Below are 24,893 nucleotides of genomic sequence, written 5' to 3'. Positions count from 1 at the left end.
ATAGGATCAGTTAATTAAAACTGTACCTCTATTATTATTTCTGTTTCTAGAGTTTGGTCCTTCTCCACAATCCATTTGGTATCAAATCAAGGGCGGATGGGAAAAAAATGCTTATTTTTAGAGACTCTTGTGGGGTTGAAACTTACATTCGATATCAAAAGCCATTTCCTGTTCATATTTGAAGTTGGTATCATGCTATTCTGCAGCAGTTGCTAGTGGAAACTGTTGATGTGTTGGTACACTTCCATTATCCATCACTTTGCTCTGCAGTTCGGGAACTGGAAGGCGTGCAGGTGGCTTCATTTTAATATCTATTTAAAGTGTAAATGGCTGTCTGCAGTGCCCTTTGAAAAGGCAAGGGCTGTTAGAAGCTTTCAACACTGGTGGGAACTAAGTGCACATGTGATAGAGTGGCAAACATGATGCAAGATAATTGCTGCTGGCTTTGAGCATTAAAGTTGAGACATTTGCCCTTTGAGTACCTGTGGGAGCTCTGGAAGGTGGCAGCACTGGGAAGCAAGAAGAAGGGAGTCCTCAAGGAAGCAGTGTGGTGGGGGGGTGACGTGGCATGTGTCAGCCAGCCCACCCCTGGAAGGGTTGGGGATCAGATCAGGAGAAGGGTGCTTTTGGTTAAATAATGACAAGTGGTGCCTACACTGTGCCTGTTAATCTGGCTGTCTTGAAGGTGGGAATGCAGATAGTAGCCTTGTTTTGCATATTGGGAACAGTCAGGCGTAAGGTTTTGGTAGACCCACAAGGCAGAGGTAGTATAATTTCTCTCTCTCATACTAGAAACCTGTCTTTCCAGACCTGTTGGAGGTGACTTTGCAGCCATGCTCTCAACCTTTGTAAAATAGGTTATGTGAAACTATGAAAGTTGAGATGAATCCGTGCATATGAAGGATGCTGTTATAAACAGAGCAATTCCAGACAGTGAAAGAGATGAGAAGCAAGAGCTCAGGGTCTGTGACTTCCCATCCATTGCACCTTCTCATAGAGAGAGCACTCTGATGAAAGAAGAGCTCCATTTTGCTTGGATCCCATTAAGATCAGTGATTCTGGGGAAAAGAGTAAGGTTACAACATAGGGACATGGATTTGTTCTCTTAGCTCCACCTGGCTTGACACATGCATGGCTGTGCAGTGTTTTCCACTTGAATTGCATCTAGATCTGACTCTACTATGGCACAAAAGCTTTGCTGATATTTGGAGATGTGCAACACAGCTAGAACGATCAGAGAGTTAGGAATGGGCTAACTTTCCTGATCGTGGCTTCTCTGAGCAAGCAGTGCTTTTATCTATAGCATACGTGTTGGCCTAAGTAGCATTGATTTTCCCCTGAGCAATAAAGGGCTCCTACATGATTCCCAGCTTGTTGCTCTGCCAAATTTTACTTCCATCTCCACAGCAGGCAGAGGGTAGAAGTCATCTAGGGAAGGCTGAAAGGAAACAGTCGTGGTAGAAAGCATCTGCTTTTCATTAAGCTTTGCCTTAGAAGCGGATAGTGCAAAAATCTGTTTTTTCCCTGTGAGTGGAAAAATAAAATGGGACAGAGAGACCCAGCATGGGAGAAGTTCAGTGTAGGTGCTTAGTATATGTCAAAGCCATAGTCATCTGAATGTGAATGTTTGTAAAGGCCAGTGTGCAGTAACGGCTCCGTTGGCACTACAGGTCAGGGCGGTCTCGCTCCCTGTGCTGCACTGGTTCTGCTCCGAAGCACGCTGGATCTAGATTTGACTGTGCTTGATTCTTCATGACTGATATCTGCTTGAGGGTTTGTGAATCCTGACCCGAATACCCTTGTTTGCTAGTCACATTGTGAAAGTAATATGGAAAGGCTCTCCTTGGAGGCCCATCTCCTTTCACCGCTCATTGCTGCTCGTTAGCCGCAGGCATCGGTGAAGCAGGCAGCTGCCCAGGACAGCAGCTGGGGAGGTGGTGAGGGGTGAGCTGACCACCAGCTTTACTTGTGCTGGCATGTAGCAAGCATGGCCTAAACAGCTGATCCCTCCTCCTGCCTGGCGGGCAGGATATCCCCTCCTTGCCCTCTGAGCTCTCTGCTGCTGGGGGAGGCACAGTTGAAGGCTATGGGGCAGCTGGATCAGTCCTGCCCCCCAGATCTCTGCTGAACTGCCTGCTATGTCCACAACCTTTTCCTTTCCCTTGTCCCAAGCACAGCGCATCGCAGAAAGAGCCTGGCAGGTCCCCTCTGATTTCCCTCTCCTACGGAGGCAGCCTGGGAGGTGACAGCTGAGGGAGTTGTGTGCCAAGGGTGCAAATGGCTGGAGGGAAAGGGAGGTCTCCTCTCCAACACCTGAGAGCTTAGGCTGAGCAGGCAGAAGGAGGCACTTGTCCAAAGCACAAGAGAAACTGCCAGAACTCCCCAAAGCCATGGCCTTTTCCTGGACCTCTCTCACCTCTGCCAGAGCTTTGATGACTGGATCAAACAAATACTTTATAATTTGCAGAATCCTCTGAATTTGAGTGGAAAAACTCACCTCCTATGCTCAGCTTCATTTATCTCCTGTTGTTTGGGCTCTACCATACTTCCACCCCATGATTCCCTTTTCCCCAGCAAGAGAGCAATCGTGCCTCTCTATTTGCATGCAATTATACAGCAGGGACCACTAGATTTACTGCACCACAAATACAAACTTTGCCTTTATTGCAGCAAGGTCATTGCAAATCTTCTGGTAGGCACATGGCAAAAAAAAGCAGTGACTTCTCTGATCTTTTTGTCTCTCTGCTGTGGGGTTTCAAGGTCTCTACTGGGTGTCTGTGTTCAGTTTTTCTGGCTTGGGTGTTTGAAATGAGATACTTAAGTTGATGGACCTTGCTGAGCCTCTGCAGCTTCCACAGATTTCACTGGCAACTCCTCAGTATTAAAACCACGCTCCTGAAAGCTGGTTACCTTGGTACAGATTTAGCTACTGGCCTGCTGCAATCAGCCTTTAGGAACCTAGGGCTTGCTCTTTGGGAAACTGAGAAAATCCGTGTTTTGTTGAGATCCACTGGAAATGAAGAGGAGTTAGCTGGAAAGGGTCCCCCCCCCCAAAGCAGGAACTGTGGAGGTCCTAAAGGACTGTAGTCTTTCCATCTTCAGGCCATCCCAGCATCTCCTCCATTCTCTGCTTCCAGCCTGCTTGCCCCAGCTCAATGCAATTTCTCTGCCTCAGTTTCTCTGACAGCACACAGCAGAGGGGATGGCATTAACTGCAGGAGTGAGGGGCAAACTGATTTATCTCCTTGAGCCCAAAACAGCTCTCCGTGGCTGAAGAAAATTGACCCACGGTCATCTCTTCAGGCCTGATGATTAGAAAGTTTTTGCTCATTCCCCTGTAGAGTTTCTTCTTCCATTTCCATTTGCCCTGCAGGTTTCTCATTGGCAATAAACACTCCCATGATGTTACCTCTTATGCGGGACAAGATGCCCCTGACATACCTCTTTCTTCTTCTATATGACATGCCAGGCCAGCAGGGAGCCTATCTGAGGGCTGCCGAGTGAGGCTGGGGCACACTCCCATTTCTGAATTGTATTATAATAAAGCAGCGCTGTCCCTGGCTGGGGATGCCCATGCCTCAAATAATAGGATCATAAGATAGATTCAGCGGAGGCATTTGCTGAGCTTGCACTGACCTCTAGTGACAACGCAGGGAACCGGGGTCTTCAGCCATCAAGGGGCTGAGGGGGCACACGTGGGTCCTCGGCACTGGATGATTTACAATGGTTCGCCCCAGTTTTTGGCAGTATTGTGCACAAGAGCCTCTGGTCCCGCCTTGGGGAAGCAAGCCTGCTGCCTGACCAGGATCTGTCTGCTTGGTAGACAACTGCAGTGGGTCTCAGGTGTCCCAAACTCTATATACCTCCCCACTAAACCGCTCATCCTCCCCCAACCCACCAGTGCTGTGATGGTCTTCAGGTTTTCTGCAGTGTTTGTTCTTCCTGTCAATCTCATTCTCCCTCCCGTCCATAAATCTGATCCCCCATTTCTTTCTGCTGCCCCATTCCTGCATGGCATCTGATCACTGCCAGTCCACCCTCCTGGCTAGGTAGTGCCCATGCTCCTTGCTTCTGGGATGGTCCTGAGTACTTCAGTCCTGCCTCTCACCTCTGCCTACCCCTCCCCACACCCTGGCTCTCTTGCAGAGCCTGCAAGCCCTTTCCAGAGCTGGGATGCAAAGTGCAGGGGTTCTGGTTTCTTTGCCACAAAGCTGCTTGCTGTGCTGCATGGTTGATCATCCTCTGTGTGATGCACATGAAACATCTCCTGCTTCAGAATGCCGTTTAGAAAAAGAACACCCTAAAAAAATAGATTCAAGCTGTGCTAAGGCTATCTTTTACCTCCCTGAGTCTGTAAACAAAAATGGTGAGAGCTTTGGACCCAATCCTAGGAGCTGCTAAACATGCCCCTAAAAAGCTGAGCAGCCTCAGCTTTTGAGGACATCAGTAGGACTCACAGGCTGTCAGCAGCTCCCAGGGAGCCCTGCATTACCCAGGAGCATGGGGGAGACCTGCCATGGCTGCAGTGTGAATAGCACGTGGAAGCATCTTTCCCAGCCCCCCCCCACCCCCGCCGTCTCTGCATGCTGACACCCCCCCCCAAAGGCTGTGCCTACAGCACCACCTTTTCCTTGCTTGGCTAAGCTGCCCTGGTATGTGCATGTATGGTTTCTGGGCTCTGATAACAAGATAGTGCCTCATTCAGTTGATATTCCCCTGTGTCTCAAAGCCACACATCCCCCTACCCTCCCAAAGCCCTAGGAAGTGCTTTTACTCACTGATTTACAGCTCAGCCCCCTCAGCTCCGTGTTATCATCAGAGCAAGGCTCAAAAAGCTCTACAGTGAGCATGTCAATGAAATGAAGCTTTTATTCTGAGAGTAGCTTCCAGAGGAAGAAATAATCTATGATGCCCCACAAAACTCAGGAAAAAAGTCACATCCATCTGTGAATGCCAAAAGCCAGGCTTCTGTCCACCCACAGATTTATCTGGAAGGTGGAGAGAGGCAGGAGCACCCCCAACACTCCTTCCTTTAGCACCTCTGACTGCGTTATGCCTCCAGGTCATCTGTATGAGAGTGACCGTACTCACAGGGCAGAGCTCCACAGCACTGCCTCTTCCCCTAGACCTCGCTGCAGATAGATCTGGCTCCGTTGCCCAAATCCTGACACTGGGATTAGCCTAAGAGATCAGATGAAACATCCTGGCTTCTCATAAATCTCTGCTGAGGAGCATGCCTCCTGTACTCGCCTCTAGGCATATGCTGGCTGGAGGCCCCTCACCCTATGGATTGACCCCTCTGGTCCCTGGCTAGCCTGGTCCACATGAGAAGCCTGAGAGGGGGTGGAATGGAGGAAGGCTGCCAGCTACAGCCTTCCACACTACGTTGAGCAGAAAGGCAATCAAGTTTCCTAAGCACTGTAACAGATGACAAGGTGTATATTTATACCAGATACCCACATACTTTGGGTGAATTGTGCAACATGAGATTTGTCATCATGCATCAGATCACCGTGTATCTAATCCAATACCATGGCTCTGACAATGTCGGGAGAGCTGAGCTGCCTGCAGTGATGCACCTCGCCAACTGTGCAATGCGGGAGCAGAGGGTCTGGGATTAAAATTCCTCCCCAGTTCCTCCAGCAATCAACTGGTGCCCTGACTGCTCTTATTATCTGAGCAGGCAGAGCTGCAAGTGTAAATAATCACAAGATTAGGCATCCTTCTAAAGACAACTAGTACAACTGCAGCATACATTTCTGGGCTGCCCCCTGGGCTGGATATATTTTGAGTGGGATAATATTTCATGCTGATTTCACCTTACTTTCCTCTGTTAAATGATTCTTGGGCTAACTGCACCCTGGATGCCAGCAGTGGACAGTTACTTGAGTGCTATGGAAGTGACCCATAATCTTTTACACCACTCCTAGCACCATCTTTTATGCCTCCCATGATCTCCCCATTCCTTGCACGCTTGTTTTTTGTTGTTGTTGTTGGTGGTGGTGGTTTGTTTTTTCTCTGTCATCTTTGCTGCAAGGGAATCAAGCCATTCTCCCATTCTGGGTGTGCTGGCAGGCAGCTGCATTCTGTAATGGTGCTGCTGCCTTTGTGTTTGCAGTGCTGTCATCACCCTTTGATCAGCCCAGGAGTCAGTTACTTTGCTTGGCTGGTTTTGGCTTCTGCCATTCACAGAGCAGGGCTCTCCCCTGAACTGTCTGCAGCGGCTTTTGCAGCACTCCCATGAACATGTACAGATAATTTCAAACCCATTAATGTGAGCAGTTATTGAACTGCTTCTCCCCAGCCTGCATAGCTTGACTCTCTGGTCAGAGCAAGAGTGTCTCTTGCTCTTGCCCCCCTTGGCTGTTCTTCATTTTTAGCGCTTCCTGCAGCTGATTTACTGTCATCAAATGCCCTGAATTAGTCAGTTGCTTGTCTATGGAAAAACCCTTCCTCCTTGCACTGTGACCTGAAGAAAAAAGACCAGGGAGGGGGGATCCTTCCTTTGCTCTGCAGTGGAGTCTCAGGCATGGGAATCAGTTTTTTTCTCTGCTTCTCCTCTTCCAAAGGCTTCTCTTCCTAGTGCAAGGACTCTGCTGTGAAGTAAAGGAGTCAGTTTTGGTCCTGGCCCTTGTGATGCTTGGTCCCTGAAATCCCTGTAATGGCTCTTGCAGGAGTGCCATGACTTTGTGCCACAGTCTGTGTGGCACTGGGTCAGTGTTGCTTCAGGCTGTGTTGAAGATGATTTTTGAGCAAACACCGTCATATGACACAACCAATAGTGCCATTTGCTCCTATTCTTTTCTGCTTCCTTCTGTTTTGTAATTGATTCATCTTTGTTGGCATCTGCTTTTCTGTTTGGTGTGTTCTGTCCTGCCAGTGCCCAAGGTAATTCCCTGCCTGCCAGCCCCTAATGTAACAAGACTCAGAAGATGGTAGTGGGAGCTACCAGGTGTGGAGAAGAGACTGTCTCATTTGGAATGGGTTATACTTCAGGGACTAGATCAACTAGGTTTGCCAGAGGACCCAGTGTTTTTTCCCAACTGTAGGTTAGGGCACTGATCCTTTAAAAGCCCAAGTGGTTTTTCAGGCAAACCAAGCTGCCTCGAGTGTCCAGTAGCCTTCATATCCTTGCTGAGCTGCCAATGACAACAGTTTGCAGTGAGGCAAAGGTTGTTGGAGACCGTTGTTCAAAAATTGAGACCATTGTCTGTGACCTGTCCTGGGCATCCCAACAAAGTTGGGATTGCTTTGTCGTCCTGTAAGGTATCATATTGTCACGTGTGATCTGTGCCGTGCTAGAAACAGGGCATGGATACCAACCTAGCAGTGGGCGTGCTCCTGCAAAGCTCCTTGGCTAGCATCCCTCAGTATTCCTACCTCAACCGCTGGCTCATGTCTCAACTGCCAGTGTTGGCTTGCAGCCAGAGGAGCCTTGTCCCCAGTGCCTGACTCATCTTTGGTTACACTGCACTTATAGGAGTGCCAGGAGGATAAGGCACAGCAGGACTCCTGGAACCTCCTGAGAAAAGACAAGTGCCCACCCATCGCGCACCGTGAGCCTTCCCACACCCTGCTGTGTATAAGGTCTTTCTCTGGTGAAAATTTAGTTCCTAAAGATTCATGTCACTGTTCTGCCCTCAATTAGCATGTGTCTTAGCTCTCCCTAAGGTGGATTATTTGATAAAGAAAAATTTCCTACCCATCTGATTCCTGCTAGGCCTTACCTCACCTCACAGCTCACAGGATTGTGCCCCAAGTTTGCTGAGACCTGCCTGTGTCCTGGGCTTTGGACTCTTTGCTCAAGCTCTAGAGCTGCTGAGGTGTTTGGCCAGATGACTCTAAGGAGGCAACAGCTATACCAACTCATGTGGCCCAGGCAAACACCTCGGTGATTTTGCTTTGGGACTCACTTGTGCTGAGGTTGGTCTAAGACATAATAAATCCCACAGCATCTCAGGCACAAGCTTCCAGAGAGATGAGATTCTGCCAGAGTGAGAAAGTACATTTCCAGCTCTCCTGGGTGTGAAGCAAAACCTGGCTCTGGGACTGAGTGTTACCACTGCTAACACTATCTGCTTGAGCTTGCAGAGAGCCTGAAACAGGAGCTCTGAGAGTTGTTCTGCTTCCTCCTCCCCTCCAGAACAGGAAATCTCATATTCTGACAAGCAGGCGAACATGGTAGTTCTGCATCATCTTAAAGGGGTGAGTTTTGATTCAGTGAGAACAGCAAATGCTTCTGTTAGCAAATATCTGAAACACTAATGAAAAAAAAAACAAAACAGAGTAAAACTCTTTATAATAAAGGGAAACAGATTTTATTTTTATACCCTTAAAGTTAAAAATATGCATTTCAAAATATTTACAATGACTATATATGAAATAACCTTTGTTAATGAAACAGCAACATACAGTACTAGAATATATCCACCAAATTGATAAAGTCTACATAAGAAGAAAATGTAACAGAAGGGGAGAGAGAGAGAGAGAGAGAGGTAAATAGCATCCATGCACAATCTGCACCTGCATGGTTTTTTATACTCTCTGCCTTTTAGTCGTGGATGGAGTCACAGGAATTTTTGACCTCGTCCCTTACAAATGCTACTTGTGACTGAGATTCTTTGAACTGACAGAAATTTGTAGGTTGCAGCAGTACCAATGCCTTAGTTTCCCATGCCACCCTTTCACATGGGGACCTTGTATTACAGAGTGGACTCAAAATCTCTCAGCAAGCCTGGGAGGTAGGTATAGTTTTATGGAAGAATTTGGCAGATGGAAAAGCACCGGGTTAAGTAACTGGCCTAAGGTTGTGCAGCAAGGAGCAGAACTCACAAGCCCTGCCTCATCTCTCCTAATCTCTCATTAGGGAATAAATTTCCTCTGCTAACCAGTATTATCGGCCTTTGAGATGAGCTGTGTCACAAGGTGGGGCTCTCAATTAATACCATGTACCGGGTGACGATGTGGGAAAAAAAACCCTGCCTACAGATAAGGACTTGTCTCAGTAAAGATCTGCGATGTTGCAGTGCTGTTACCATGTTCTGGAGCTGAACAGAAGATTTTAGTGTAGAACCACGCCCAGATGATTCCCTCCCTGCATGTGCATCATTGAGCAACTGCATCGTCTGTAATTAGGAACCCCTGTGTATCTTCACCCCCACACTTTCTCTCTCTCTCTCCCCGCCCCCCCTTATCATCCACGCCTGTATATTTGCCTTTCTTACCTGCATCTGATTCAACCATTGGAATGTCAAATAGTAAACAGAATAGCAAAAAAAATTGCTGCCTTATTTCTGTAGATATTGTAATATGAATTCAATCTGATTTCTATTGGGTTGCTTCTCAATTTAATGTCTTTAACTTTCACATATGTGCATATATATATATATATATAAAAAAAAATGTAACAAAAGCCCCATCCCATTTGTTTCAATGGACAAAAAAAGGGGTCATAAGCCTCACTGCCCAACCCACAAGGCACACCGAAAGGTAAGTGAGAAGGGCTCTAGGAAGGGAGAAAGGTGTAGCCCTTGTTTTTGTGGTGCCCTTCAATCATCACTGCTGAGCTTGAAGCTTTGTGAAGGTATGACATGACTTTGCAGAAAAGGAGAAGAGCTGTCTGGGTCACTTGCAGATTTCTGGTGCAACAGCCCCAGGAGTGCTAGATCAGTTGGAGCTGTTTCTCCCTCTCTTTGGTGAAGGAGTTTCTGAGGATTCTAGCTTTGTTAGGGATTTTTCTGTGGTGGTGGCAGTGGTGATGATGGTGGCTGTTTTTGTCTATTGGCCCAACAGTTCTCTCAGCAGAGCAATTCTTTCCCATTCCCAGTAGCCAACCCTCTCCCCTGGACTCTCATCAGCCTTATTTTTTCCTAAGAACAAGGTAGAGGATGCCGATGATGAAACTGAAGCAAAAGCAGATCCAGGCCAATATGAAGCAGTAGCCATGGTGAGAATTTGTGAAGCCGACCATCTTGCCTGTGAACCGAGCTGTGTAAATGGAGACTCCAATCAGAATGCACATCCCTGTGAGAAGGAAGGGGGAAAAGAAAGAGAATTGGAAAATGCACACAAACCAGCATTGCCGCAGGATTTCTGAAGTACTGTTGTCCCTTGGGATTGTAATGCATGTCTTGTGCCATATGAGAGAGGGGCTGCTGCCCATTAGGCTTATTTATGGAGGATTTCTCTTGCAGATGTGACGGCATAAGACACTCGGGGCTTGTTTAGTGGGTGCCATAGGGAATAAACCTTTGTTAGGAGGAAATCAGTAATAAGATCTGCAGACAGTTTGGTGCTACATGTTGAATCCCATGAGCAGTAGCTGTTTAACTGTTTACTCCCCTGCCCCCCAACATACTTGAATCCTTTTTGTCGTCTTTCAAAGGTATTTTGCAAAACCCTCTGGGCTTTTCTAATGACAATCTGGTAATATTTTCATTATATACGCTAAAAAAAACCCCAACACTTTCCAATCCCTCAGTGATTTGTGTTATCAAAAAAATGGGCCACTGGAAACATTTAGCTGGCTGACAACCTCCCCTGATGGCCATATGTGGCAGACACATGTGGCTACTTGCGCTTGCAGAGGCAGTGGGACGCATGCAGGGCCATCGCAAGGCATGCATACTTACAGCAAACCAGCATGATAGCTCCAGTGATGTAGAAACGTTTGCCTTTCTCCAGGGTGAACAGCTGGACAATGAACATGACAAGCGCGATGACGGAGAAAATGATCGAGAGGATCATAAAGGCTTGCACGGCTTTGAGGGAAGCTGTGAACACACAGGGAATAGATTTGAGAAGGTAGGACTCAGCCTTGGTATTGTGCACCAAGGTCCTGCAATTCATCACCACAATGAAAATGCAGATGTAACTTACCATCATCATGACTGTTGACTGGCAGCTGCTCGCAGGTCTTGTTGCACAGCAGCCAGAGTCCCGATGAGGCCATTCCTACGTTGGAAGAACTCACCATCCAAACCTGAAACAGGATGAAACAGTTGCGTCAAGGGGGAGGGGGGCTTCCTTGCTCTTCTGTCCAGTTGTCAGACTAAACCGTAAGGGGAGCAAGAGTAGCCCAAGTGCCACGAGACAGAGAGCTGAAAAAGTCAGCGTGTGTCAGCAGCAGATGAACAGCCAAAGCGGGTGAGAGATGACGCAGGCTTCCAAAGCCAGGAGGCATTTGGTCCGAGCAAAACACTGGGGAAGTCTGTTCCCGTGATGGGGGGGAAATCGTTCAGATCATCCTTTTCCCCGTGCGAGGCGGCAGGAGGGCACGGTGGGGCGAGCAAGCCGCCGAGGCGGGTGCGAGGGGCCCCCCGAAATCCACCCCAGCGGGGGGCGGGGGGCGCGGGGAGACTCCGGCCGCGCCGCCCCCGCCGAGCCGCCAGGGGTCACCCTCGCCCCGGGTTTCCCCGGCGGCCGGGGGGGGGCCGGCTGCCCCCCTTCGCTTGGGCTTTCCATCAGGAGCGGCGCTGGGAGCCGTGCCTGTGGCGGCCCCAGCCCCCGGGCAGCGGCCTGCTGCCGTCAAAACAGACAGGCATGGGGGAGCGCCCAGTTGTGCAACAGCCTGGCCGCCAGATGGGATGATAAATACCGCTTCAGAGCTGTCATCTGCTGATCTCCCCTGCTCCTCATTGCGCTCTCGTGGATGAAGAGTGTTGAGGTGCTGCTGGCTCTGGGATTTGGGAGCAGGGGGGCGGCAGGGAGAGGCTGCCTCCCGTACAGCCCCGGCTGCCTTTCTGCTCCCTGGGCACACCCATCCTGCTTCATATTTACTCATGGCTGTGAGCCCGTGTCCCTCACCTATAGACCTGAGCACCCACCCGCGGGTCCCCCTGCCAGCTGTTTAAAGGGCTAGCTACTGCTGCGGACAGCAACAGCCGTTGTCTCATCCAGGGTGGTCTCTACTTACGTTGGCAATGGTGGAGACGAAGAGCATGATGACAGTGGCGATGTGAACCACAAAGATACCAGCCAGTAGCACCAACATCTTGGGTCCCTTCTAGGTGGTGCCACCAATACAGAGAGCTCTGGAGGAGAACAAGAACAGAGGGAGGAGGTGAAGGGAAGAGCTGAATCAAAGAATAGCATTACTATGAGCTTTATCTACATGTGAGAAAACAGGTTGATCTTAAATCCATTCTGGAAGCATGTAGTCACAAAGAAACATCGCTAAAACATTTGTCAAAATCTGCAAGGGAGTTGCTCAAGAAGTTAAAGAAAGCCTGGAGATAAAGGAACCAGTTTGGGTGGAGATGTAAAGCAGGGGTAGTTAGCTTGGGGGCATTTTAAAAATAGCCTGAGTATATACACAGGTTGCTTAAATTGGTGTGTGGTTATGTAAAGTAAAAATTACATACTCCAGGCCTACACTCCAGGAAGAGGAGTTTTTGCCCACAGGATTCACAGAGGTCAGGAAAGATTTTTCTCTTCCTGTTCTCCCTTTCCCTCTCATGGCACAGCCTCCTCCAGCTGGTCTGGGACACGGACAGGTGGTGTGAAGCGGAGGACTGGGTGTTCCTGGGTGCATCAGGTGTTGAGCAGCGGTGGAGAGTGGACTGGGGGGCTACCCCTACTCAGTGGCCCACTCCATTATGTGAAGAGGAGAATAACCAGAACAGAAACACCACTGAGGTGTTCTGGGGCAGAGGAAGATGCTTAGGTTTGCAATGAAAACTGCCTGTTTCCCTTTTAAAACTTGAGGCATGCAGTTCACTTTATTACTGCAATAAGATTCTCTTGTAATGAAAATTCCTCTTTGGATTGTTTTGCGTTTTTTTGCCTCTGTACCCTGCAATCTTTTTGTAAGATTCCCTGTCATTGATAAACATGTGATTGGAAAGGGAGGGCAATGTGCTTTAGATAGCTCTCATGACACTGTTCATCAAGGCTGCTGACTTCTCCCCTGAAAACGCGAAATACAAAAAACAAATCTAAGCTGTGAGAGTGAGTGCAGACAATTCACACAAAGTGAGTGAGCATATTTCCCCTCCTTCCAGGCATTTATTAGTAATCATGCAGTATAGCCACAGAAATCAGGCAGATGAGTTTACTGGGTCCACCCTGTGGCCAGTGAAAGACTGCTTCCTAGAAAGTTTCACAGGGCTGTGTTGCTGTTTCTCTTGGTAGGGCTGGTACTGAAGTGGTACTGAAGAGCAGTATCAAGTATGTGATTAATGTTGTCTGTCAAGTTATTTTGGTCCAAGTGACTCAGGCAAGCTTTCATGCTGTCACCATTTATACAGGGTGTGGTAACATTGTCATGGAACAACACAATTATACTTTATGATGTCTTTCACGCAAACTGTAACAAAAGGCTTTGTAAAGTCCCATAAATGTGGGTTTTTTTACTCAATGACTCCACCTTCTCCACTCCTGTCTTTCCTTTCATTGTGGCCATGTGTGGGAATGTATTCCTGTAAAGTGCTGCAGCTATTCCTTGCACTGCTTTAGATACAGTTTCCCAAACCACAGCGGGCAGGCAGGCAGGCTTCTCCATCAGTGGCTCTTTGTCCAGTTCAGCATTAGCTGATGACCAGGAGGAATTACCAGCTCTGTTAGGTCACTCCTCCTACCCAAACGAGGCCACTCCTTAGAAGGACAGATTAGGTTTGGTGACTGGTCCTCTCCTTGGCATGAACTTGTCCACTGTGAGGTTTCCTTCACCTGGGAGGACTCTCTGGAGCTGTTTAGCCTTGGCTTGCTGAACATAGGCCGGGCTTGCTCGTCTGCTTTGGGGTCTCCTAGCAAACTCCTCATGCTGTAGGGCTTGATTTGCCTGGATGGCCTGGTCATTGTGCCCTCTCTTGTCATGGTACCTCCCTTAGTGATGATCTTGGAGAAAGTACAGCCTTCTTAGGAGTTCCTCTCTGACTGCAGTGACAGTCATTTATGAGTTCAGCATTGCTAAAATTCAAGTTCTCAATACTATATGCAGGCTACCACATGAACACACCTGACCTGAGCATTAAACCCCTTATTCCCATTGACTGCAAAAGGAACGAGGGTTTCAAAATGCTGAATGGCAACTGATACGGATATTGCCACTGTACCTTGAGCTGAAAAACTATTGCTGTTGCCATGACTAAGTTATGTATCTGCAGCAGGTGCCTTGAACAGAGCCTCTGAGTCAAATCTTCCTATCCCTTTGACTACTTGTCATCCTTATTTCTGATTACCTTGGTTCTTACACAAACTGTAACGAGTGCTCTTGCCACCATAGTGTATTGGTATGCATACACCAAATTGTGGCAAAATTGCCTGCTCTTACTGAACAGTGGCTAAACTTTCTTCTTTCTTAGATGGACGTATTTTTCCATGGCCTCTTTAAAAACAAATTCAGCAGGGTTTTTGCTGATTAGTTTTGAGGACCTTCAAAAAAGCCCTGTACTTGAAAGACTAAAAACCCACTTTCATGACACCCTAAAGGACTAGAACAGTCCTTTTAAATGCATCTTCTGTTTGCATTCAGAAATGAAAATGAGGGATAAATGTTACTTTTCAATGTAAAAAAAACCCCCACACTCAGAACTTTGACCAATACGCTAAGAAAATAACCAAATCCTTTATTTCCTTTGCTTTTTCTGCCCCGTTCTCACACTGCTTGAGAGCACTGTTAGTTCAGGTGCTTTCAGTGCATCTACTTCCTAAGAACGTCAGCATCTCTCCCTGAATACACACATTATCAAATGCAAACTCCCCCAGGGATATGTGCTCACAACTCATTTTTGAATCTTTGTGAGTTAAAGCACAAGCCTCTCTCTCTATTCATTTGCTTCCCCTTCCTTCATCTCTCACTGCCTTTTGAATAAAACACTAGAGAACAATCCCAAAGGAGCAGTGGGTGAACGAACGGCATTGAAATAGAGTCATCTCTGTCTCTGACGGTACGGCATGGACTTTTCCTCCCATTAGGCAGAGAACCTGGCAGAGCATTGGTGACTGACAGGATACTCTTTCCATTTGTTAAGTGTGAGACATCTTTCTCCGCTACAGGGTGGGGTCACATTGCTGGAGCAATAGGACACAACTGCATGCAAATGCCTTTTCTTCCATTCCCCTACCTAAGCTGCAGCTGGATTTGGAGCTCCTCAGGCTCTTCTTGGGCTATGAGTCAGTTTTAGCCTTCCTAGAGCTGCCAGTTTTTTCCACTGACTCACCCCAAAGCTCTCAAAACCACAATTATTTAACCCTGCAAGTGTTCAGGACATTCTGTCAGTTTTAGGACTGCTTCTCAAGAACCAGTCAAGCAACAAGGTTGTGAATTCTGCATTGAGCCTCCTGGCGCATCTTCCAGAGGAGAGACCCCAGCTAAGCCAAGAAAAACAGAGCTGAGACATGAGAATAGAATAACTACTGAGGTAGCACAGGCTGGTGGGGAAGGACTGACAGTCATGCACCTGCTGAACAGCCTGCATGAGTCAAGAGAAGATCTGGCACTGATGACAGCAGACTGAGTTTCCTTTTCCTGGGATGATGGATGAGAAGAAATAACAAGCCACACCAACAGTAACCATGAATAACAATCACCATAGCAGCCTTCAGCACAAAAAAGCCTACAGATAAGCATGACAGACTCTTATGTGTGTAGAGACTGTTTCTCTGATCATGCAGGAGTACACATACTGGGGAACACCACATAGCTCTGCTGCACCCTAGTTCAAGTTCAAGCAGGTAAGCACTATCCATTAAAAACTAAGACAAAGTCTTCTCGTGCAGGCAAAGTGTAGCCACCCATGTCGCCCCTCTGTCTACTTAAGTGTTTTGGATCCTTCTATCTGGAGGGCAATCCAGAGAAGTGAGTCCTTGCCCTTGGTTTGCTGCTTAACAAAGCATCAGGATGGAATGCAAAGTGCCACTTGGAGATATGACAAAGGCCAACGGTATAGTTCCTCAGATATAGGGAGTGGGTTACTCAAGAGGGTAAGCCAGATTAGGCAGTGGTCCTTTGCTTCTGGCAGAAAGTGCACGGCAGTGAAAGCATTAGAGGGGAAGTGTACAGGATGTTTCTGCAGGAATGACTGGGTTGTTTGGGGTGAAAAATCAGAGCACCCTCAACTAAATCTGAAATATTTCAGATCTGAAGTGTTCCTAAGGGATGTAGCTCATCTGACTTCCATTCCGATTCTCCTCTCTGAACTGAGGTTCCTGCTTGGGACTGCATCTCCCAGGGTGAGTTGGTGAGGCGTATTGTGAGAGATGCTGGCTGAGGGGAGAACTCAGACAATAGCTTATAGCAGCCTATAGTGTCTGGGGAGCAGAGGACATCTAAACCACACTGCCTGTGAGCACCGTAGTGACCTCTGACTCCTCTAAAACTCAGTTTTTCAGCTGAAGGCCCTTGGGTTTGATACATTCAATTTCTCAACAAGGGAAAGATGGCATTTCAGGGAAAAAGCAAATACTTTTGGCCAGAATGTCAACAAAAATCTCCATAGATTGAAAGCAACTGAGAAGAAAGAAATTCTGCCTTCCCCAGCTGCCACCACAGAATATAAGGAGAGCGGTAGTAAGTCAGACCAGTGGTCTGTCTCACCCAGTATGCTGTCTCTGATGGTGGCAGTAGGAGGTCCAATATTTAGAGAAAGCACGTAAACCTGGCCATTGTCTGAGGTGGCACAGAGTCACACCACGAATACTGGTGGTTTGAATCAGGGCCAAGGCCACTTGGAAAGGAAGGGAAAAATTGGAGAGGACAGGACAGAAAATAAAAACTATTTGGTATTGTTTGAGACAGCCACAAACTGCCACCTCTGTCACTGGTGCATTCCTCAGTGCAAAGCCAACCTATAAATAGCAATGCTGCCATGATGCTACCAGTAAGGGAAACCTCAGGGTGGGATAAAACCTTCTGCAGAGTTTGTGTATCTGCCTTTTGACTGAGCTGAGGCCCTGACTGCATCTTAGCCCTGCTACAACTGCATGCCTTGTCACTGTGTGCTATATGAGCATGAGTCCTCATCGTGCCCGGGGTCATTTGGCAGGATGCAAAGATGTGAAGATCTTTGTGATTTTCTGGTGGCGTGGTGACTTTGGACCCATCAGATTGTTACTAGAAAGCTCATGACAACTTGAAACAACCACAGGGAAGGATCTTTTTGCTTTCACCCTTTGCTCTGTTTCTTGCTTCAGATCCAGCTGAATCCAGACTCCTTGCTGACTCCAGACTTTTATAAACCACTGTATGCCAGCACTGCTGTTGACAACCTGGTTTTGACAGACCGGCCTGACTCAATTTACAAGTCAGATGCTTTTTATGGTCATGTGGATGAGTAGGCTGGTGCCTCTGGAAAGAAATTTCGCATGTGTGGGAAAAGGGTTGGGCAGGAGGTGTGCGTGGGCAGGAGGTGGGGTGCAGCGAGGCTGTAAAAGTAGCAGACGAATGTCAACCAAAAGGAAAGGGTAGAGCAGCCTGAGGGGCTACAATTGAAAATAAGCTTAAGTAAATGGAAGATTTTCTCTGGTTCTTGGGAAGCATTTCCTGGTGGTATGGTCTCCAAGGGATCAGGGGGAATTGCCTTCCCAGGGGAGTGGTAAAGCCCCAGCACGTGAATCATTTCTTGTGGGACCAAAGTCCTCAAGAATCCACCCTTGGTAATGAACCCCCACTCACTGAGAGATGCAAGGGGGAGTCACAAAAGATGACACACAAGGGTTTTCAAGCTTTCATGCTCGTGATTCATATGAGAGTGGCGAAATATCAGAGCTCCTAGAGCAGACAGTAAGAAATTGGCATTTTCTCCAGAAGAAACCACCCTCGAGCACTCAGCCATGTGAGCGCTCAACATCAACAGAAACTCCAAAGCTCGCTTGGTAGTAGGAAGGGGAAGAGACAGCTGCCTGGGGCCTGGCAGGCAGCCAGCAGCCGCTGCTGGAGGAAAACACTGTAGTTCCTCACACTAGACACGCCAAGGAAGGGCTGGGACTGATGGGCAGCGAGTGAGAGGGAGGGGTGGGGAAGGGGGCCTCAGAGCTAATGGAAGCACAGAAGTGTTCCTCTGCACCTTTGGAGGTGTGATGGGGAGCACCCTCACCCCTTAGCGTGTTGGATGGTCCCTGGGTGGGTTAATTAGACACGGGAGTTGCTGGGACTTGCAGGGGTTCAGACAAGATGCCGAGATATGCGAGAAATGTTTATGGGAGGACTGACGGTCTGGGCAATTATGTGGTGTGTGTAGGGGTGTGCATTTGCAGCTTTGCATGGCTCCCTCTATGAATGGGAGTGTGCATCTGTGGTTTCCCTGTGAGCAGAGCTGAACCATGTGTGTGAGTCTGTCTGTCTGTGTGCGTGCTCATGCATGGCTTCCTTATGGGTGCGTGTATCTATCTTTGCGACTTTGACACTGACAGTGCCCACGTGGGAGAAACCATCTGACAACTCTGACAGGAAAGTTCAGGTTACAGTGTGGTATGAGCAAAACTGCACAGATCATTTCTGGTGGGACTCCCTGCTTTTCCTCCTTGCAACAGCCTTTAGATAGAGGTGGAAGGTCTGTGGAGCCCACATCAGCTGTGCTTTTGGCTGCATTTTTAAATTAAAACTGCAGTTTTCTGATTTACATAGACAGTTTCGTAAAGATCTTCCCTTTTTTTTTCAAGGGAGGGTAACTCTGAAAAGGAAGTGGCTCCTTATCAGATAGCATCCCTCTCTCTCAAGACTGCAAAACCTCTGAGCATGCCAATACAGCCTATGAGACACTGAGGTCAATGAGACTTAGGCATCTAAAGAGTCTGAGCTTTTGGCTCAGTCTGCCTCCAGGGTGTCCTTGTTCCTGCAAGCCAGCTTCGAAAAGACTGTGCAGGATTAAATTGCAAAATTGTGTGATAGCCCTCAGCATAAGAAAGACATGGATCTGTTGGAGCGGGTCCGGAGGAGGGTCACAAAAACGATCAGGGGGATGGAACACCTCTCCTATGAAGAAAGGCTGAGAGAGTTGGGGTTGTTCAGCCTAGAGAAGAGAAGGCTTCAGGGAGACCTTATTGCAGCCTATCAGTACTTAAAGGGGGCTTATAAAAAGGATGGCGGCAAACTTTTCAGCAGGGCCTGTTGCGACGGGACAGGGGGGAATGGCTTTAACCTAAAGGGGGGTAGATTTAGACTAGATATAAGGAAGAAATGTTTTACGCTGAGGGTGGTGAAACACTGGAACAGGTTGCCCAGAGAGGTGGTGGATGCCCCATCCCTGGAAACATTCAAGGTCAGGTTGGACGGGGCTGTGAGCAACCTGATCTAGTTGAAGATGTCCCTGCTCATTGCAGGAGGGTTGGGCTAGATGACCTTTAGAGGTCCCTTCCAACCCAAACTATTCTATGATTCTATGATTCTTTCAATCCACGGTGCACGAGTGATGGACTGGGGGAAGCAGGAGCGTGAGTATAAAGCAGAAGCAAGAGGGTGCTGTGCAGCCTGGAGTTCGTCGGTGTTCTGTGCAGCGTGGGGTAAAAAGCCCCATCTGGCTTCAAGAGGGCTTCTTACACCTGTGATTAGTATGGGCTGGCAGAACCAGTATAAGGGTCATTCTAGCTCATGTTACATGTGGAAATGGCTTTCCACAAGGCACCAGGAACTCCCCTTGTCAGGGCACACCATGCTGGCCTGGCTGCAGCCACTGGCGGCCAGCTAGCAGGCAGGTTGGCTCAGCTGCCTGAGCTGGCATGACCAGCGGCTGTGCCAGTCTCAGAGCCCAGCTTTCCTTCAGCAGTGGTCCATGTTCCTGGAGCTGGTCTTCAGCAACCCCCTGACCAGCCTGCTCCCAGCTCTGAGCATTTTGCAGCTCTCCCCTCTTGCTCCCATGGCTCTCATTGTCCTTTCCAGAGGCTTGCTGGGGCCCTAAGGGAGATGTCTCTCAGGAATAAGAATGTGGATGCTGGACCCAGTCGTGGCAGCTGCTTTCACAACTCCGCTCCTTGAGCAGACTCTGCCCTGTGAGGGCAAAAGGGCAGCAAAGGCCCTCACCACAGATTTCCTCTAATCCAAACGTATTGCCAGGTGGCCCCACATAGCAAGAGCTAAGCCTTTGGCATGAGTCACTGCTCACCTGCTGTCAGCCACTCCAATGCTCATAGTTCATTGCATTTCTCTGCATGGCTGGGGATGACCTAGCCTAGGACCTGTCCTTGGGCTCTCATCATGGGTGTCTCCCCATGCCTGCAGTACAGACTGGTTTTCATAGGGGAAAGGGGATAGATCTTAATTATGAGCTTGGCGATCCAGTCACTCCCTTGGGGAACGTGGGTTCTGGAGCTGAGTTGTCCTAACCCACCCTTCCCTACCATGGCAAGGCATGGGCTACGTTCGGTCTTACTCAGAGAGCAGCTTCCATGTACTCTCTGCCCTGCTGCAAACAGTTCAGGAGGAGGAGGGTGCATGGAGCTGCAAATTTGGCCAGGGTACTTTCCAAAACTCTCCCAGCGGGGTTTGAAGAAATCATGCTCCAGATTGCAGCCCCCAGATGTGCTGCTTTGCTGCCCTCCCTGCAGTGTAACAGCAGAAAGCAGTTTAAGAAAGGAGGCACTCTAAATTTCCCCTTGGGCAGTTGTTACAGGGAACTGCTGCTGGACCCTGTGTCATACTGTGGGATGACTGAGTGTGGACCGGCTCTGACAGAGGATCTGTATAGTCACATTTGAGCTGGTGCTTCAGCACGTTTGTTCAGGGCCAGTATTACAGCGCTGTGGCTACCAGTTAGTTATCAGTCCTGGCAGGGGCTGATAAGAGCAGGGCCATGGAGAAGAGCCTCCTTTTCTGTGCACGCTGCTTTGCCTCAGCCGAAAAGACCCATGAAGTATTAAGCATCCATCTTCAGATGTGGAGATAGGAAATCCCCTTCCTTACCCTCCCTTTTGGAGGTGTAAAAGAGCACCTCTGGGTCTCTTACTTCTCCCTGCCTTGAAGGAAGGGTAAAGAAATCTCATGTTTTAGTCCTTATTCGTTACTTATTTTACGGGAGAACAGGAGGAAGGAAAAAAATTAGGAGTGCCACGCCCTGCAGCCTGCCCTGTGTTGTGTTGGGTGACAGTGCTGTCACCTCCCTATTGAAGGGTACAGGCACAGGAGCCCATTGAGATCAAAGGGGTCTAGTAGTGCTATTTCTTGCCTTGTGGGGCACTTGAGTATCCGAGGGCAAATCCCAGCCCGGCATGAGGTGCCTCCCCCTTCACCATCGGGTGTAGCACTCAGTGGAGAGCACCCGTCCAGCAGCCAAAGGCAACTGGGGGGCTGAGCAAGTGGAAACATGCCGTGGAAGGGGTGTTGTGGCTGCTGCGTGGGGTTGACAGCGCCTGTGAAGCCCTGTGGGAGTAGGCAGGGCTAAGGAAGCAGGCTGTACCCCGCCACCCCACCCACTTTTGCTCTGAGGAAACTCAAGCAAGCGCAAGCTGAGTGCCATGTGCCAGCCTTGCAGCTGGGAGGGTGATGAATAGAGAGAAGGATTCGCGCTTGCAGCAAATCTCCCATCTCATTATAAACAAGGCCCCGAGGTGGGTCTTTTACCAAAATACCCCCCCGCTGGCTATTATCAGCAGATCTCCCAGAACTGTTTCAAAGTACAGTCTCTGCTCCACCCCAGGCCACCAAATAGTAATTCCTGCATGCGCTTGCATTGCTCGCACACTGCAAATTTCAAAGACCACTGGCTAGGCCAGCAGGGCCGGTTTTCCGAGCCCAAGGCTCTCTGTCCTCAGCAGGGTACTAGGGAGCACTAGCAACCCTGCAGCTCTGAGGCACCCACTCCAAAACTGGGTGTTTCTCCACAAGATCCCAAGTCCCTCCTCTATTAATGTGTCCTTGGGTGTGGCTCGACTCCATCTCTCTCAGATGTCTACTTCAGGATGGCACGTGCCCGGTGGAGACACCCAGCTCTCACATGAGAGCAGCGTGGATGAATGGCTCGGTCTGTGTGCCACGTGTTTGAATGGTTAGTCATAGCTGGGGAGGGCTTCCACGGAAGCCTGCTGGAGGAACTCATTAGGTGGGTGTGCAGTGCTTTGCATGAAGGAGCTGCATTTCAGGGTGTGCTTCCAGGCACTGCGGTGTTAGTGATAGTAAGATACCTCAGTTTTGATACCTCAGCAGCTTCTCCTGTGCTGATCCTCAAGGGAGCAAATAGAAATAAGCTGCCTTTAAGCCCACAACCTCTCAGTGCACACAGTCCCCAGGTTTGGCAGCTATGTGAGGTGGACTGGGTGGAGGCATTCGGCTGACTTAAACCCCTGTTATCATAGGAACAATAGCTAATGGGCTCCAAGTTTTCACACTCTTCATGCCCAGCTCCCTCTTGTGTGTTTGCTCAGGAAAGAATCCTACTCCGTCCAGAAATGTCAAGTGGGCAGCTCCTGGGCAAAGCTGCTCTCAGAGGTGCCTTGAGGAATTCAAAGCTTTTGAGTGAAAGTTGCTCTGTGACCACAGCATTTTTTTTTTTTTCCCAAACCGTTTTCATTGTTAATCGTGGTAAATGACAACTTCCGAAAACGCTTTCTACCCAGATTGATTGCTGACTGCCCTGGAAACACTTGCCGCCTCAGTCAGCTTCCCTGCCACTCAAACACATCTATTGCTCAGGCAGGAGGCACCCCTGCATGACCAAGCTGCAAGCAATAGGGCCAGAGGGGACCTCAAAAGTCACAAAATCCATTCTTCTGCCACAAGGTTAAGGTCAGCTCAGCTTCTTGGCCATTCATATAGTAACTGTCCACAACACCAGCCTGAGCCCCAGCCATTCCGGGTGGGACTGGGCTAAATACTGTTTCAGTATCTTTCAGACCCATGAAACTGTGCAGGGGCGTGCTGGGTTCCTGCAACAGGAACCAAAGCCTAGTGCCAACAAACTGGCTTTGCTGCGCTCCCTTTCTCGGACCTCAAAAATAGTTCAGGGATTTGACCACAGGATACAAACCATAGCAGACAGGTGAAATGAGAGAACTGGTGAAGAAGGGGAGGGAGGGAGAGGGAGGATGCATGGAAAAAGGCAGGTGAATAGGGAAAATTGCCAGTCTCTGCAATCCTACACTTCCCATCAGCGCCTCCCACCACCACACCCCATCATGCAGCCCGCGGTGCTCTTAGGAATTCCACCCGCTCCCTCACTTCGCCTCTCAGTGCTCCCCACTCCAGGATCTGCTGCTAAGGAAGGCGTAGCATGCATTTCTACCCATCGCGTGGCTTTGCTTAAGAACTGGGGCTTGGCTTCAGCCTCAGGAGCCGGGACCCCAACAGAAAAAGAGATCTCCTCTCCATTGTACCCCAAAGTCTGCACCTTTGGGGCCTCTCAGACTTCACTTGGAATGATTGTTGTTTTAAATTAAAGCTTGGCAAACTACCGATGGAGGGGAGAGACACACGCAGAAAAATGTGAGCGAGAGCCAGAAACGCTGAACCAGCAGCCCTAATTTCAAGCAGGTGTTTTCCCACATTTGTAAACATTGCTACTCCAAGAGTGTGCAGCAGCTCCTACGCCGGGGCTGGCCCAGGTTGGGCACCCCGTGCCTGCTCCCTGGCTGCACATGCCCTGGAGATGAAAATAACATTACTGCTGCCAGCGCTCTATGGTTGCAACCGAGGCGCCTTGCAGTATCGCTTTGCCCCATAACGCAGCTGGATTTCAAAGCAAAAGCTGAAAGGTTAAGGTGCGTCCTGTAGCCAGCTTGTGTGCCAAGTTGAAAAGAAGTGGCGGAGCAGAGGAGAAAAGCAGGCTGGAGCTGCTGGGCGAGGGCAGCAGCCGCCAGTGAGCGAGGAAAGTTGCTGAGGATTTTCGAGAGCAGCTCTTACCGTGTGGGCTGCGGCCGGTCCTGGCACCTGTGGGAGCAGGAGCGTGCTGGGCTGCAGTGCTGATGTCCTGGAGTGCGGAGCTGTAGTGAAGGGGAGTGACCTGCTGGTGGTTTAAGTTTCCTCCGCTGGTGCAGGAGGGTGGTGTCTTTCCACTCTGTTTTAAAGGAGTTACTATGAATCAGTCTGCCTTTAAAGCGAGGGAGAAGTGGGGGGGGGATTAATGAGCTACGCCCTGCTGTGTTGGCAGGGAGTCAAGAGTCGCTGGGAGGAAACCAGCAATGCAAAGAAATCTGTTCAGGTCTGACTCAGTGTGCAGTACAGAGACTGCAGCCTGGAAAAATGATTGACGCTGATCCAGCTGAGTAATAGAGGCCCACAACAGCATCTGTTTATAAAACTGAACTTCTGGTGGTCATAAAAAAAAATGTATAGTTACAAATGTGGCAACGGGACTTCAACAATACAATCACCCAAACAAACAAATAGCCGGTTGGCAGGGGGCATCGTGAGGCTGGGTGAGTCACCGCATCCCCTCCCCATGCTGCACAGAGAGAAGTCGCTGAGCTTGGCGGCACGGGGGGATGCAAATGGGACCTATGGGGTTGACATGGACAAGACTTTTGGGAATATACCAAGGAGCAGAGATGCTTAAAATGCAGCTCTGGCCTGGTGGTGACTCTGGAGCAAGTTGGCCAGATGGTGGTGGTTTGCTTCCACAGAGAGAGAGCAGGCAAGGAAGATGAAATAAGGAGTTTGTGATTCACAGTTTTGTGAGGTCAGCATTTCTTGTCATCTTAAAGACCTCTAAAAATAGATCCTTTACATTTGCAGAGAATTGACTTGGTGTAGTTGTGTCAATGCTATAGGCAAGATTGAGTGGGGATGTGCTTGAGGTGTGGGTGAAGGGGGAAGAAGTTTGTCAGAAAGCATCTGGGTTAAAATGTGATCCATATTGGGATACAGTTGGTGATCTACTACTGCAAGGAATCAAGCCTGCCTTTGCAGAGGCCCAGAAAGAGATAAGCAGATAATGATAAAATAACTGTCAAAGGCCTTTCCCACTTTAATGAGGAGGACACTGGATTGCCTTTATTTGAAAGACAAAGCTGATGCTCTTTGAAGTCTA

General features: G+C 48.9%; 1 protein-coding gene across 1 annotated transcript; it reads right to left on the bottom strand.

Annotated features, from left to right (window-relative positions):
* Positions 1-8,299: 8,299 nt before the first annotated feature.
* EMP1 (epithelial membrane protein 1) lies at positions 8,300-23,895 on the bottom strand. The gene is made up of 5 exons (XM_076336312.1): positions 23,768-23,895; positions 11,915-12,032; positions 10,879-10,981; positions 10,632-10,772; positions 8,300-10,023 (listed from the first exon to the last, which is right to left on the bottom strand). Exons 2-5 carry the CDS (start codon positions 11,990-11,992, stop codon positions 9,860-9,862), a joined length of 486 nt encoding a protein of 161 aa, XP_076192427.1. The 5' UTR covers positions 11,993-12,032; positions 23,768-23,895; the 3' UTR covers positions 8,300-9,859.
* Positions 23,896-24,893: the final 998 nt, after the last annotated feature.

This window comes from Aptenodytes patagonicus, chromosome 1 (assembly GCF_965638725.1).
Source record: "Aptenodytes patagonicus chromosome 1, bAptPat1.pri.cur, whole genome shotgun sequence".
Classification (NCBI taxonomy): Eukaryota; Metazoa; Chordata; class Aves; order Sphenisciformes; family Spheniscidae; genus Aptenodytes; species Aptenodytes patagonicus.
This window is presented reverse-complemented; position numbering and strand designations above follow the sequence as displayed.

Excerpts from the sequence above, each read along its gene's own strand:
- EMP1 (XM_076336312.1), bottom strand. The coding sequence starts at position 11,992 with ATGTTGGTGCTACTGGCTGGTATCTTTGTGGTTCACATCGCCACTGTC. Across the intron at positions 10,982-11,914 it reads TCGTCTCCACCATTGCCAAC|GTTTGGATGGTGAGTTCTTC; the intron begins GTAAGTAGAGAC and ends ATCCTGTTTCAG. Across the intron at positions 10,773-10,878 it reads AGTCAACAGTCATGATGATG|CTTCCCTCAAAGCCGTGCAA; the intron begins GTAAGTTACATC and ends GTGTGTTCACAG.